The sequence below is a fragment of the Bison bison genome, unplaced genomic scaffold (genome assembly GCF_000754665.1).
Source record: "Bison bison bison isolate TAMUID 2011002044 unplaced genomic scaffold, Bison_UMD1.0 scf7180017864032, whole genome shotgun sequence".
In the NCBI taxonomy this organism is placed as follows: Eukaryota; Metazoa; Chordata; class Mammalia; order Artiodactyla; family Bovidae; genus Bison; species Bison bison.
In genome coordinates, this window is record NW_011494604.1 from 7,649,789 (window position 1) to 7,664,948 (window position 15,160).

General features: G+C 39.8%; 1 protein-coding gene across 5 annotated transcripts in view; it reads left to right on the forward strand.

Moving 5' to 3' along the window:
• The window catches only part of ATP13A4 (ATPase type 13A4), a 124,089-nt gene that overhangs the window by 68,251 nt on the left and 40,678 nt on the right, over positions 1–15,160 (forward strand). For all 5 annotated transcript variants that reach the window (XM_010834403.1, XM_010834402.1, XM_010834404.1 and 2 more), the window contains 6 exons: positions 1,582–1,716; positions 4,326–4,496; positions 5,651–5,808; positions 6,417–6,605; positions 9,536–9,597; positions 13,071–13,221. In XM_010834403.1, coding sequence (XP_010832705.1) covers positions 1,582–1,716; positions 4,326–4,496; positions 5,651–5,808; positions 6,417–6,605; positions 9,536–9,597; positions 13,071–13,221 — 866 coding nt within the window. The remainder of the gene's footprint in view (positions 1–1,581; positions 1,717–4,325; positions 4,497–5,650; positions 5,809–6,416; positions 6,606–9,535; positions 9,598–13,070; positions 13,222–15,160) is intronic.

Here is a 15,160-nt window from a genome sequence, read left to right on the forward strand (position 1 = left end):
TGGGGTCCCAAAGAGTTGGACACGACTGAGCGATTTCACTTTCATCTTTTGCAAACAGATATCCAAAATGTCCTAATACCATATATTGAAAGGGCAATCCTTTCTTCACTTAATTGTCTTTGCACTTTTGTCAAAAGTCAGTTTCCTGCACCTGAATGGATCTATCTGGACTCCTTATTCTCTACTATTCTAATATTTACTTGTCTTTATATTAATTCCACATAACGTGACTACATAAGTCTTAGAATAACATTAGTCCTCCAACTTTGTTCTTTTTCAGAGTTGTTTTGGCAATATAGGGCTCTTTGCATTTCCATATGACTCTTAGAATCAGCTTGTCGATTTCTACCAAAAAAAATATGCTAAAAGTTTGACTGGGATTGTGTTGAATCTGTAGATCAATTGGTGAAAAATTGGTATGTAACAAATTTGGGCCTTGTGACCCATGGACATGCTATCTCTCCATTTAATCTTCTTTGATTTCTCTCAGTCATATCTTATAGTTCTCAGTGTAGAGCCTTTTACATTCTTTTTCATTATTGGGTTTTCACTGCTCACAACCCCTCTCAGAGAACAGAATTAAGAGAAACTACATATAGAAAAAGGCAAGCAAAAATATTTGCGTATATTCTTATATATACACACATGCACATCTATGTTATTTTACCATCTATCTGTTGAAAATCATCCATTTACACTATCATTTCCAATTCCAGTCCAGTACCACAAAGTTCATTCTGATTTTATTTCTGTTTCTTATAACTTCCTTTCTTCAGTGAGAAACCTGTCTCTCTTCAGCCTCATTATATCAACTTATAGTATCAATCCTGCCTTTCTCACCTGGCTGGACTCCAATATCTCAAAACAGGCCACTGCCACTATGGGGATCTTGTCTCCCTCCTTGGGCTCTGTCACTCTGCACCCAGCCACGTAAGCACCCACTCATCCAGTTAAGGCTTCACCATGTGGAATGGTTTACCACTCCTATCCCCACTTTACCTAGCCCCCTGCATGGATGTTTATCTTGCTTAACTGCTTGTAGCTTTGGGGCTTTGGGACTGAATAAGGAAGGTAAGAAATAAAGGAAGGTCAGAAAGAAGGACAAAAGGCAGAAAGGAAGGATATATTTTTCAATTTTCTTACTATGAGTAAGAATAAATATCTTTTCAAACACCATGCCGCTTGTAGTATGTATGTGTGTGTCTGTTTGCATGTGAATTATATGGTAACAATTTTGCTATACAGTCATTTGCTTTACATCTTTTTTTTTTCAAACTCTTTTTTTATTAGAAATATTAATCTTTTGTCTGCAATGTAAGTTTCAAACATGTTCTCTGAATTTGTCATTAGTTTTTTCTCTGCCTATTTATTTTTTTATTGCCACACAAAGGTCTTTATTTTATGTAATATAATATATTACCTTTTTTCTTATTGTTTGCAGATTTAGAGTCAATGTTGTGGAATTGCTTCCTTTTCATATATGCTTTGGTTGCTTTTTCATTGATTTCCAATTTAGGTAGATGTTGGACTGTGTTTTTGTGGGAAAAAACCTGACTCAACTTTGTTTCCTCACACTTCCAGCTGGAGTCCAGGAGCTAGAATCACGCTTCCTGGTGCCTGGAGACCTATTAATTCTGATGGGGAACAAAGTGCAAATGCCATGTGATGCTATTCTGATTGATGGCAGCTGTGTGGTGAATGAAGGCATGCTGACAGGTACAGTTCTGTCGCCTCACATACAGCCTCCGCTGGTTCTCCCAGGTTTCTCCTGAATGATAATGGCAGAGCATGCGGCTGCTATGGGACCTTCCTACTCTCACAAATCTTACTAATAGTCCTGCACTGGACAGACCCGAGAGTTCAAATTAAAACTGATTTCCATATGCTAGGTTCGATAACAGTCCTAACTTTTGGAGCATTTAGCATTTCTTTCCTGCAAAAAAGATTATTACAATCCTGTCATTTTAAAGATTTAAAAACCTTTAAAGGTCATTTGATGTTTCAGAATCACCTGTGGCTTTTATGTTTAGTGTTTTTCTATAAAATGTATCTTCAGATAAACACAGATGGTTTGAAAACCGTTATGACATCCTGAAACACCCTTCCTGCCCCAGGTCAAGTTCAAGCTCTTTCTAGGCTGGTTTGAAAATGTTGAAAAGTGGTTGATGCAGGATTTGCCAAAGCTGCTACTTTGAAAACGCACACTGGATATTTTTAAATAATTGTGTTTCATTTTTACTTTTCATTGTTATTTATTCTAATTTTAAATAAATAAATATTTATGTCTTTGGCTTCACCGGGTCTTAGTTGTGGCACCTGGAATGTTTTATTGGGTCATGCTGGATCTTTGTGACACACGGGCTTAGTTGCCCCAGGCATGTGGAACCTTAATTCCCCAACCAGTGATTGTACCCACATCACCTGCATTATAAAGTGGATTCTTAACCACTGGACCACCAGGGAAGTCCCTGGATTTCATTTTTCAATTGCATGATGGAGCTGGAGAGATGTCATATCAGGGATATGGGAGCTGAGGTTCAGAGAGAAGGTCTTGTTCAAGGTCACAGTGCTTTGAGTTCTAACTCACATATGCAGTTAGGAGGAGATGTTACAGCCTTTCTGTAAGAATCACAAGCGCTTTTTCAGAGATGCAATTGGAGGCTGTAAATGTATTGATGTACCATGATTCCCATTAAAGTCCAAATCAAACCATTTCTCCTGGTGGACCGGGAAGGCATGAAATGCAGACATCAGCACACAGTCCGTGTGAACTTACAAAAAAACAAAAACAAAAACGATGTGACAGGTCAGGTTTATTTCTCTAAGGAATCCATAGATTTGATAAAAACCCCTTTGTGCTGGGACATTTACAATACCAAATATCATTTTCCTCATGAAAGCAGCTCTAGTATACTGGGACATATCCCTGACTTTATATTATCCTTTCTATGAATGGAGGTAGAGGATTTTAACGAGCTTTCTCAGAACAGGCGCTATTATTTACTTTCACAATTCATTCACCACCTTGTATTAGCACTTCAATCCACTGAAATCTGCCCTTCCCAGTACATTGGCGAAAGTCGCTAAAGTCTCAATTGGCGAATCCAATGGATTCTTTAAATTTCTCATCTTTTTAGCCGACCTGTGGCATTTGACTATTCTGACCACCTCTTCCTTCTGAAAACACGTCTCTCTAACCTTCCCAGATAGCACTGTCTCTTTCTGAATAATACTCCAGTGTCCTGTGTGGCTCCATTTCCTCCACCTCTTCGATTTCTGAAGCTGTTCAGGGTTCTTTGATTTTTTCTTTTTTCATCTTTCATGTGATCCCTAAATAATCTTGTCTCTTCCCATAGCTGTAATTATTGTCTATAGGGTGATGAACTGGGACTAAATATCTCCAGTCAAGACCTCTCCCCTGAGCTCAGGACCCAAATAAATTAACTGCCTGCAAAGCAACTTGCCGTGGTCCTTCCACAAGTCATCTTTAACTCAGAGACCAAAAGGCAGTTCCTCCTTCCTCCTACAAGGATTCCAACAATCTTTGTGTTAATGATTAATACCCTCCCTCTGCTCATTCTTTCAAGTCAGAAACCAGGAAGCCATTTAAAATTCTGTCACTATGATCTACCAATATAAAAATCTCCCCAAGTTTGGTAGCTGCTCACTTTTTTATTTCTCAAAACCAGTTCTTTCCTGCTCCTACTGTCAGCTGCCATAGTTCAGACCTTGTCCTCTTCAGCTGGGACCCTTGCGATGGTTTCCCGACTGTATGAGTCTGCAACCTCATCAGTCTTCCAATTCATTCCCTGTATTGAAGACAGAATACACTCTCCGGTATGTAAATGTGATAGTACTCTCCTGAATCGGACAACGAGATACCTCCCTATTTCTCTCCTGCCACCAGTGCCTAATGAAAGGGATTTAAACACTCAAGTGTGTGCATGCAGGGCTCTCCAAGTCTTGGCTCCTACATAGCTCTCATGACCTCTTACTTCCCAGACCCTGCATTCTAGACTGCACAACTTGCTATTCCCTAAATGGTTGTTTCCAATCTATCTCAGCATCCCTGTTTGGTTTTATAAGACTTAGAGTATTTCTAACATGACATTGTATTTAATTTTTTTAATGGCTGTCTCCCTCTCTGGACTACAAACTTCTTAAACACAAGAACTGTGTTTCTCCTTATATCATCTATACCAAAGGTTGTTCCTGCTAGGTGACAAGCTCACAAAAAATGCCTGGCATGTGATGGGTTGGTGAATGCAGGATTTAAATGAATGAAGGTCTCCCACCTCACAAACTGAGATGCTTGTTTTCTGTAGGAGAAAGTATTCCAGTCACTAAAACTCCATTACCTAAGGTGGATGGCTCAGTGCCCTGGAAAACACAGAGTGAAGGGGAGTACAAGCGGCATGTCCTCTTCTGTGGAACGGAGGTTATCCAGGCCAAGGGGGCCTGCTCCAGCCCTGTGAAAGCAGTGGTACTGCAGACAGGTTAGTTAGCACCTCCTGCATTTTATTATTTTCATGAAATACTTTCACTCCATTTATCTAGTGCTTTAAATGAATTAGGCAAGGAGCAGTCTTTAGATGACAAACCCCATATATGTAAATAGAGATATTTAAAATGTGAATTTAACTATGGCATATACCTTTTAGTAAGAACAATAACACTGGTGACAATAAGTATTATTCACATGCTTTGTAATTTGTAAACTATTTCCTGCTGCGGCTGCTGCTAAGTCGCTTCAGTCATGTCTGACTCTATGCGACCCCATAGACGGCAGCCCATCAGGCTCCCCTGTCCCTGGGATTCTCCAGGCAAGAACACTGGAGTGGGTTGCCATTTCCTTCTCCAATGCATGAAAGTGAAAAGTGAAAGTGAAGTTGCTCTGTTGTGTCTGACTCTTGGTAACCCCATGGACTGCAGCCCACTAGGCTCCTCCGGCCGTGGGATTTTCTAGGCAAGAGTACTGGAGTGGGTTGCCATTGCCTTCTCCGAAGCTAGTTCCACATATCAAATTAGTGGAACAAAGATGCCTGTCCTCACTTTGTACATGAATAGGCTGGAGCCCACACAATTTAGGTCAAGTTTTTCTTAAAAAAAAAAAAAACAAAAAACTCACACAGCCAGTCACTGACAGAGCAGGACCTAGAGCTTAGGTTTTCAAACCCAAAGAACAAACCCCAAGTTTTTTCCATGCAGGACTAGAAATTGAAAACTTGATGATAAAAAGCATTAGAAGTTGAATCCATCTGTATTTACTGGACCATTTAAATTCAAGTGTTCTGTGTGTGTGTGCACGCATACACACATGTGTATGTGCACACTTACAAGTCCTTTCCTTAAAATGAAGCTATATTTGGCAAAGCTGCGCTCTGCCCCCATAGGGTGCTTTACTATCTCTGGGATGCACTTAAATTAGAAATATAAAAGGAAGGAAAGCCAGAGAGGAATAGGCTCTGAAAGAGCTAGGATATATTCATTCTAGCATTTAGGTATTTTGCCAATCATCCTTTAATTGTGTTTGGGCTTAAGCACTGTTTAAGTTTCTCTAGAGGAAACAAAGGCCCTGTTAAAGATTAGAAGAGCACTAGCAGAAGGATTTGTCATCCTGAGAGTGTGAGGTGTGTGTTTACTGCTTCAGGATTCAACACCGCAAAGGGAGACCTCGTGAGATCCATTCTCTACCCCAAGCCGATGAATTTTAAGCTCTACAGAGATGCCATCAGGTTCCTCCTGTGCCTCGTAGGGACAGCCACCATTGGGATGATCTATACTTTGTGCGTCTATGTGCTCAGTGGGGTAAGCTGCTTTCATTCTTTTAGTACAATGCATGTAGACTCATTTATATAGTGTCTCTTATTCTCCTGTTGACCTTAATCTAAGGGGTGGTTTTCAAACCTGGGAAAACAAAGCCAAATGCTGAAACCTGCCTATATATTTCCAGATCCCCAATATAAGCAGTTGATCACCAAGCTCCATAATAGCCATTGGATCCAGTGGGATAAAACAGTGTGTTTATGGAGATAGTAACACGCCTCTACTCTTGGATTTTGCCTTACTCTATTTTTTCATCTTCAATTTAAGAATATGTTTATTCCAATAATGTAGTATTTTATAGCTGTTAAGTGAGGAATTTTAAATAAAAACCAATGTTGATAAGGTCGTGGCAAACTGGTACATTGTTCTCCGCTGGTAGCAGTATGAATTGTTACAGACTTTTTCATTACACTTTGGCAAAATATAGAGAAAGCCAATAAACACGTTCATTCTCTTTAAACCACATTTGGCCAGCTCATATAATTTCTAGAAATCTGTACCAAGATAGAAAATAAAGAGGAGGGGAAAAGTCATGCGCATTAAAGTGTTCACAATGGATTTATCTGTAATAGCTAACTTTGTCCTCCCAGGAAACTCCCGGGGAGGTAGTGAAGAAAGCCCTTGACGTCATCACAATTGCAGTTCCTCCCGCTCTGCCTGCTGCTCTGACCACAGGCATTATGTATGCCCAGAGGAGGCTGAAGAAGAGAGGCATCTTCTGCATTAGCCCCCAGAGGATCAACGTATGTGGACAATTAAACCTGGTCTGCTTTGACAAGGTATGTGTGTTTCATCATCACCCTCGGCGCCGTTTTTATCATCACTGTCATCATGCACAGGTGCTTTACATTCTTGTGAGGCAGGAAACCTTGGATGTGGGTACTGGGTACCTGATTTCATTTTGTCTCTGATTGGATATGTCATCTAGGACAGATACATCTCTTCATCTCAGATTCTAGGGTTTAGAGAAGGGAAAGTAGCAACTGAGTAGGTGAATCTTTTAGGATTCTTCCAGCTCCAATATTCTATGAATCTTAATGAATTAAAATAGCATTCTGTCCCTCTATAGTCAAAACCGTCATACGAAATTTAAACCTTTTACTATGGTTACTACTGTATCCCTAATGCTAATATTATTACCTGGCGTATAGTCAGTGTTCAATAAATATTCATTGACTTAATGAATGAATAAAAAAGAAAATGTTTATTTAGCTGTCTCTTACTATGAGACTGGGTTAAAATAAATCCCCAGGAAATCTTTCTTTTCTATAGTTTTCCATCTGCAGTAAATTGCTTAAAATAATCCTTGATCCCATACCAGTTACTCCCAACCAGCCTCTTATTCTGCCTTCTCCTGAATATATTCTTTTCATCTGTATACACATGCTGGTATGAAGGTGGGAGCTATAAGAGGGTAAGATGGAAATGAAGGGCTGTTTTGTACCCGTGTCTTAATTTATAAAGGTGACTAAGTGGCTGCTGGCAGAAAATGCCATTGAAAAATGTGTTTAATGTTACAGTTCCCCGACAGAAGAGGTGTGTCCTACCAGGCAGGGCCAGAGATGGAATGCCAGATTTTGATCAGGAAGGAAAGGAGGATTGAGGGGAGTGCTCAGGTTATGGCCTTTATAAAGGAGTTTCTGCAGGAAATACAAGACAGGGCAGGGTACATAGATGACAACTAGCTATTTGGAATGATGTTGATGGGTTTTGGTCTATAGGATTGACCTCTAGTTGTCTAGTAGCTGGCCCTGGGGTGATGTTTCCAGGGGAGTGTGGCCAGATAGAGAAGGTATGACTCTTGACTGGTTAGTTTGCATATCAAAGGCATATTCTTGGCTGAGACCCTGGCTATCTCTAAGAACTGGCTGGCTCCAAGGAGGCAGTCTCTCCATCAGAAGGTTTCCTAAATTAAAATTTTGGTGGTGATCATACTGAAATAGAAGTATAATGTTGGCAAAACTTATATAATGTTATTTATAATATAATGTAAACCACTGTCTTGGCAATGAAAAATAAATTGTAAAAGAGAAAGTCCTTTTGCATGTCAAATGTCATAATATATACAAAAAATTTTTTTAAGATAAACAATTCGTAGACATTATAGTCATGTGAATCCACATTCACATGCCCACACTCCATGCCCACGCATGGAGTCAGGAGAGAACAGAGTGACTTTGATCAGAGCAGAACCTTAGTGATGGGAAAGGGTGTTGTAGACCTGGAATATCTGGCTAAGAAATAATATACATTTTAGATAGTGGAGAGCTATTCATTGAAGGTGTTTTCTTCTTCTTTTTTATTGTTTCCTTCCATTTACTGATTTTTTATTGTGGCAAAAGATTTATAACGTAAAATTTACCATGCTAATCATTTTTAAGGGGCTTTAAGTGCTTTCATGTTGCTATGCAGCCATCATCACTATCCATCTCCAGAACTTATTCTCTCTTCCCCAACTGAAACTCCGTACCCATTAAACAGTACTGGGAAGGTCTGGGATAGCAGAGACTTAATGGGATCAGAGCTGTATTTTATAATTACTGGAATATCAAAGAGATTTACGAAGAACAGAAGGTTAATATGGTTCGTGCCACCATGTCAAAGTTAATTTGTGATCAAGCTAGCATCACACAGAAAGATGTTCTGTTTCTAGCATCATATTATCCTTGAGCTTGGAAAGGGAAACGGGTGGGAAAGATAATTGTGATATGAATTTGAATAAAAAGTAATAATTGTGAACAATTTTCATTATTCTCAGCTCTCACTCTTTGCAGACATTGCATTCAACACTATATTATCTCATTTAATCTTTTCAACAACCCTATATGATTATGACCACATTACAGATAAGGACTCTGATGTTTAGGGGACTAAATAATTGGCCCAGGTCACACAGCCAGCGTTTTAAGCCAGTCCAAACTCTTCATCACTTTACTAAGAGAAATACTAACAAACACCTTTGTTAGTCAAAATAGCAAAATAGCAAACTATTTCTTTAGAACAGTGAAAAATTATACTTCTATTATTTCTGATGACATACTTTTAACCTCTGCTATAAATGCTGGGACTCACCCATTTTTTTTTTTAAGTTATTGAAGTGTAGTTGATTTACAATGCTGTGTTTAATTTCTGCTGTACAGCAAAGTGACTGAGTTATACAAATACATTTTTTTCATATTCTTTTCCATTATGGTTTCTCAGAGGGCACTGAACATAGTTCCCTGTGCTATACTGTAGGGCCTTCTGTTTATCCATCCTATATGTAATAGTTTGCAGCTGCTAATCCCAAGCTGCCAGTCTGTCCCCCTCACCTCACCTCCCCATTGGCAACCACAAGTCTGTTATCTATGTCAGTGGACACACTTTTTAGCTCTCAGAGCGGGCTTACCAATGCCTCTCCCATCCATTCAGTCTTTCATTAAATTCTCAAAACAGGTCTCTGAAATATGTAGGCAGTAACTGTTTTCTTCCCTTTATCTCGGAGAACACTAAAGTTCAAAGAGATTAAGTGCCAGTTTGTCCCACAACTGGTGTGAGTTCATCAAAGCTTCCACCCAGGATTCCAGATACCCATCTGACTGTGTCATTCCCCAAGTGCTGAGCTTGACCATGGGTTTGTGACATACATTTTCCTGTTAAAGCATAACTTACTGGTGTCACTATGGGCTGCTGAGTCTTTAGAGTAAAGTGAGCTCTTGTTTCTGTTTAGACAGGCACCTTAACAAGGGATGGCTTGGATCTCTGGGGAGTCGTGCCTTGTGATGGGAACGGGTAAGTACTCGGGACCAAATGCATTATCATTTCCTCTTTCCCAGTTTTATCCTGAACACTAGTAAAGAAGAGGTTCTGGCACTGGCTTTGGTGATCAGTGATTGCTAGAGTGATGGCCAAACTTCATTTAATTTCTTTTCTTCACTATTTCCAAACTCACTAAAATGTGCATCCTCCCTCCACCCCTGTCCCAGCCCCAGGATTCTCACGGAACCCAGGAACTGAAGGGCACGTTTTGACACTGCATTCATCTTGCTAATGTGTGATTAGCTGTCAGCATATTAGTCAGGGGCCAGTGTACATCATTTGGGCAACGCCTGGACACTGTCCTTCAAGGAGTTAATGTTCATAGCACGAACTGGAGTCTTTCCATGTGCTAGGAGGAGCATGGCCCTGACTTGCAGACACCGAATTTCAGTATGAGGAATATCTGTGGAACCACAGCTAGTGTACCTCATTTTCCTTTATATTATAGTTCTGGCTTCTGGAAAGTCCTCTTTTTCTGGCCAGAAAGGATTCCATTTTGACAATTTTCAACTCAGGGTAGTAAAGATTTATTGCCTGTCCCTCTCCTGGGCCTCTCTCATTTGAGTTTGTTTCACAGCCTCCTTTTCCTTCCCACTACAACTTCCAGTCTGATCTGAACATGAACATTTGACAAATTCAGGTTTCGAGTTTGTTTGCTTGTTTTTAAATGGAGGTATAGTTGATTTCTTGGCTCAGATGGTACAGAATCCGCGTGCAATGCAGGAGACCCGGCTTCGATCCCTGGGTCAGGAAAATCCCTTGGAGAAGGAAATGGCAACCCACTCCAGTACTCTTGCCTGGAAAATCCCAAGGAGAGAGAAGCCTGGCGGACTACGGTCCATGGGGTCACAAAGAGTCAGACACGACTTAGCAACTCAACAGCAACAATAGTTGATTTCAGGTTTTGTTTTTTTAATGAGAATGCTTCCCTCTCATACTTGCAATGTAAGTCATGAAGCATTTTATACATACATTTTATACATTCTTCTGCATTATGCGAATGCATGTGACTTATCCATAATATACTTTATTTATATATATTTAATACATTTTCATATTAATATACTATTAAGATACAAATCCATTTCCTGGGTTAAAAAGTTGATTCTGGTGCTTTTAGCCATTTTAGTCTATAGAAGAAGGTTGTTGTATGTGGTAAAGTTTCTCGTTTTTGTTTTTTTTTTTCTTTTAAAGGTAGATTTGGATATATAGCCAGTCTTGCTTATTAGTATTTTTCTGTTTCAGCTTCTATAAAAAGCATGCATTTATCCAAATATGTGAGGATTTAGAGAGCACGTTTTCTTATTTATTAAATTTGTCCCTAGTGACATACAGCTCTATAGCTGGCATGCACAGTAGATACACAATAAATGTTTGTTTATCTAAAATGAACTAAGTATGTTCTGTCTTTTGAATGTTCTTCTGCTTATTGAATTAACATCATCTTAGTCACAAAATTTTTAAAACTTTCTGTTTCTAAAAGTGACTTGTCAAATTTAATAAAACTAGCTGATATATTTAGATTATTGATGGATTAATTCAGCCTGTCACTCTCTTTCCCAGTCCCTTCCTTTCTCCAAATGCTCAAAGTTGGCTCCAAGTGACTAAAAGAGCAATTCATTTTTTAAAAAATGACAGATTTAATTAATAGAATAAGAGAAAACAGAATGAGTTCTAAGTAAGAAGTCAGCGCTTGATTTAAAGCTATTAAATATATTATTGTAAAATGTAAGATCATTTCTAATAATTCTTATCTTTTCCAAAGAGGGCCTTCCCAATGTGCCAGGTACTTCAAAACCATTGGAAATCTACCTGACTACCTAATCTTGATAAATGATAAACACTCAAATAAAAATTCAAGGACTGGGATGACAGAATTCTACTTATTTGTTGTACAAATCAGAGTCTGGCCCAATCCTCAGAAATATAGTATGTATTCAGAATTACATATGGAAGACAGTTTTTGTGCTGTGTTAAAAATAAGATTCTTTTTTCCTGATCTATTTGCTGCACAGTGTGAGCTTGAGAACCTGTTTTAATCCCTGATGGTGATTGCTTCCTTTTAGTTGTTTACTAAAATACCAGGGACACATTGTAACCGCTGAGGTACTTGAACTTTCAGTATAATAATAGATACCACCATCAACAAGGTCAGTAATCAGTCAAAGGGTTTTTGAGCTCTTAAGGAAGCTTGAATGAGGAAGCCAGGAAGAAAAATGGCTTAGGTTATGAGTTAATATTCTGCCGTCCCTGCTTTCAGGAACAAAAGGCTAGAGCAACCAAGGGAAGCGCAGTGTCCATATCATGAGAAATAATAGTCTGATCCTGAAGACCAAATTTTAAGACAAAGTATGACAAAAAGTGAAAAATACAAACTCTTCCAAGAAAGAGTAAATAGGAAGTTCAGAGATCTGGAAACTGTATATTGAAGGCACAGCTAGAGGTTCCTGTGTAATCCCAGAGGAAGGGAGTAATACAGTGTGTGCAACCAAGTTGGCCCACAAATCTGAAAGAAGTGGACACATGGAGGAGGATGGGCAAGTAAATTCTGACTGGTCCCAGGAGACAGATTTGGTCTCAATCTGGGAAGCACCTTCTGCTACTCGGGATTCTCCAAGCAGGATAGACTGCTTTGTAAACCACTTACTGTGCAACACGTGTAAGAAGGGCCTGACCAATGAGAGGATATCCTTTCATAGGCCCAAGGCCAAATTTGGTAACTTCAATTCTGAATTAGTGAAAGAACCCTGCATGTGACGTTTGAGTTGTGTCTCGGTAAATTTTTAAATGAGGCCACTTCTATAGGAGGTGATGGAAATGATGCCTGCAATATAGACCCTAGATTCCAGGGTAGAAGAGGAAAATGCAGTGTCCTTTTCTAAATGTTTTTTAAATTTGTCATTTATTTAACATTATGGTCTTTCAAATCTCCAGTAAGCAAGTCATTCATTTATTTACTCTTAAATTTGTCAACTGTCTGCCGTGGACCAAACATCAGATATGTTGAAGAGAGATATGGAAGAAACAACCCTGCCCTGAAGGATAGATTGAAGGCGATATATACACAAGAAGCTATAGTATGAGCAAGCCTGTTCTGTCTAACAGCGTAGGAAATAGTGGGTCCAGAAGTTCAGGTGGGAGTAGATGCAGTTGGAACTAAGGGTGATATTTCTAGCTCTTTCTATACCTCTGGATTTAAATCAGTGCCAGAGAGGGGCGTAGGGAAAAGAGGGAAGAAAGAGCTTGAAAGAACCTCAGGACCTTTCTCATGCTCACTGAACTCATGTAAGGATGATGGCTGAATGAAACACTATTCATTTGAGGGGATTAGAAACTGAGTATGCAACAAAGCATATTAACTTATATTTTTAAAAGATAGTTACCTCCAGAAGCTTCACTTTGGCCTGGAGGAAGAGGACTAAAGTCCTTTCCCTTTTCTCCTTTAGTTTCCAGGAAGTCCACAGCTTTACCTCAGGCAGGACTTTGCCATGGGGCCCACTGTATGCAGCCATGACCAGCTGCCACTCTCTGATCCTTCTCGATGGGACCATCCAGGGAGACCCACTGGACCTCAAAATGTTTGAGGCCACCACCTGGGTAAGACTCTGCTTTTCAGAGATTCTAAGAAGCTTCTTCAAGGCCAGGCCAACCCAGGTTTTATCACAGCTCTCCAATACTTATAGCATTAGAGGTCTCCAATATGGATTACATGTGGCAGTGAGGGGCAGGCTCATCTAAACCATTTTCTGCTTGTACAATGTATTTCTGTATTGGGGTTATTGTGAGGATTAAATGGAACGATGCATGTAAGAAATCCCTGGTACTGTGCCTGGAATCTATTACCAGCTCAACAGTCTCAGTATAATTATTATATAATTATATTCTAACTCTTCTCAACTACAATATGAGTCATGTCTGATTTCAAAGTTTTCTAGAACATGGGGATTAGGAAGCATCACGTCCCCAGTGCTTAGGGTAATTTATTGTTACCAGGAGTTTTATTTCTATTACTTTAGTATAATTTTCTCTCTAAGACAAGGCACTAAAAAGAAAACCATGAGAGCTTTTGTTGAGACTGAAGTGGATTTCAGAGAAAATTATCTTGTTCAGGACCAAGTATCTGGCTTTCCCAGTTCTCATCTTGGCTCTGCTCTGACTCCTTGACCTCATGAGTATACCTGTGGCAGATTCATTTTGATATATGGCAAAACCAATACAATATTGTAAAGTTAAATAAAATAAAATTAAAAAAAATAAAATAAAATGAGGGAATTGAACTAGACCAGCAGTGTTCACATAAAAGAAAACAAAAAAGCTGGAATCTTTTCTTAAAAGGAAACTTTATTCAAAAGCACCCTACCCAAAACAAATCATTGGAGTTACTCTGGTTAAGATAGAAGATGGGGAGTAAATGTACAGCTTAGGGAACATGCATCCTCACGTACTTAGCCACAGTCCACTCCACTCTCTGTGATCTGCTTCAGTTCCAGGTCTGTGTAATAACATGTGTAAAATCCTCACTGAAAGAGACAACCTTTAGGGTCCCTTTCAGCATTAATGGGGCCTCCCTGTGGCTCAGTCAGTCAAGAAGCTGCCTGCAATGCAGGAAACACGGGGTCAATCCATGAGTCTGGAGATCCCCTGGAGAAGGAAATGGCAGCCCATTCCAGTGTTCTTGCCTGGGAGATCCCATGGACAGAGGAGCCCTGTGGGCTACAGAGTCTGATATGACTTAGCAACTAAACCACCACCACCTCCCATTGTTAATAGGGCATGCATCTGTACCAGTGTGATATAACTTTCTCCATCCTTCCTGGGTTACTGTTTGTGTATCTTTAAGTAGGAATTATAATTTCCTCTCTGAGATTTTTTTTTTTTCTGCCACCACTCTATGAGATGATTATAAAGCATTATGGCATCTTTGGGTAAAAGGTTCCTTTGCCTATAATTTAGGATCATTATTATAGCAATTTAGTTCAGTCGCTCAGTCGTGTCCGACTCTTTGCGACCCCATGAATCGCAGCACGCCAGGCCTCCCTGTCCATTACAAACTCCTGGAGTTCACTCAGACTCACGTCCATTGAGTCAGTGATGCCATCCAGCCATCTCATCCTCTGTCGTCCCTTTCTCCTCCTGCCCCCAATCCCTCCCAGCATCAGAGTCTTTCCCAATGAGTCAACTCTTCGCATCAGGTGGCCAAAGTACTGGAGTTTCAGCTTTAGCATCATTCCCTCCAAAGAAATCCCAGGGCTGATCTCCTTCAGAATGGACTGGTTGGATCTCCTTGCAGTCCAAGGGACTCTCAAGAGTCTTCTCCAACACCACAGTTCAAAAGCATCAATTCTTCGGCGCTCAGTCTTCTTCACAGTCCAACTCTCACATCCATACATGACCACAGGAAAAACCATAGCCTTGACTAGATGGACCTTTGTTGGCAAAGTAATGTCTCTGCTTTTGAATATGCTATCTAGGTTGGTCATAACTTTCCTTCCAAGGAGTAGGCGTCTTTTAATTTCATGGCTGCAGTCACCATCCG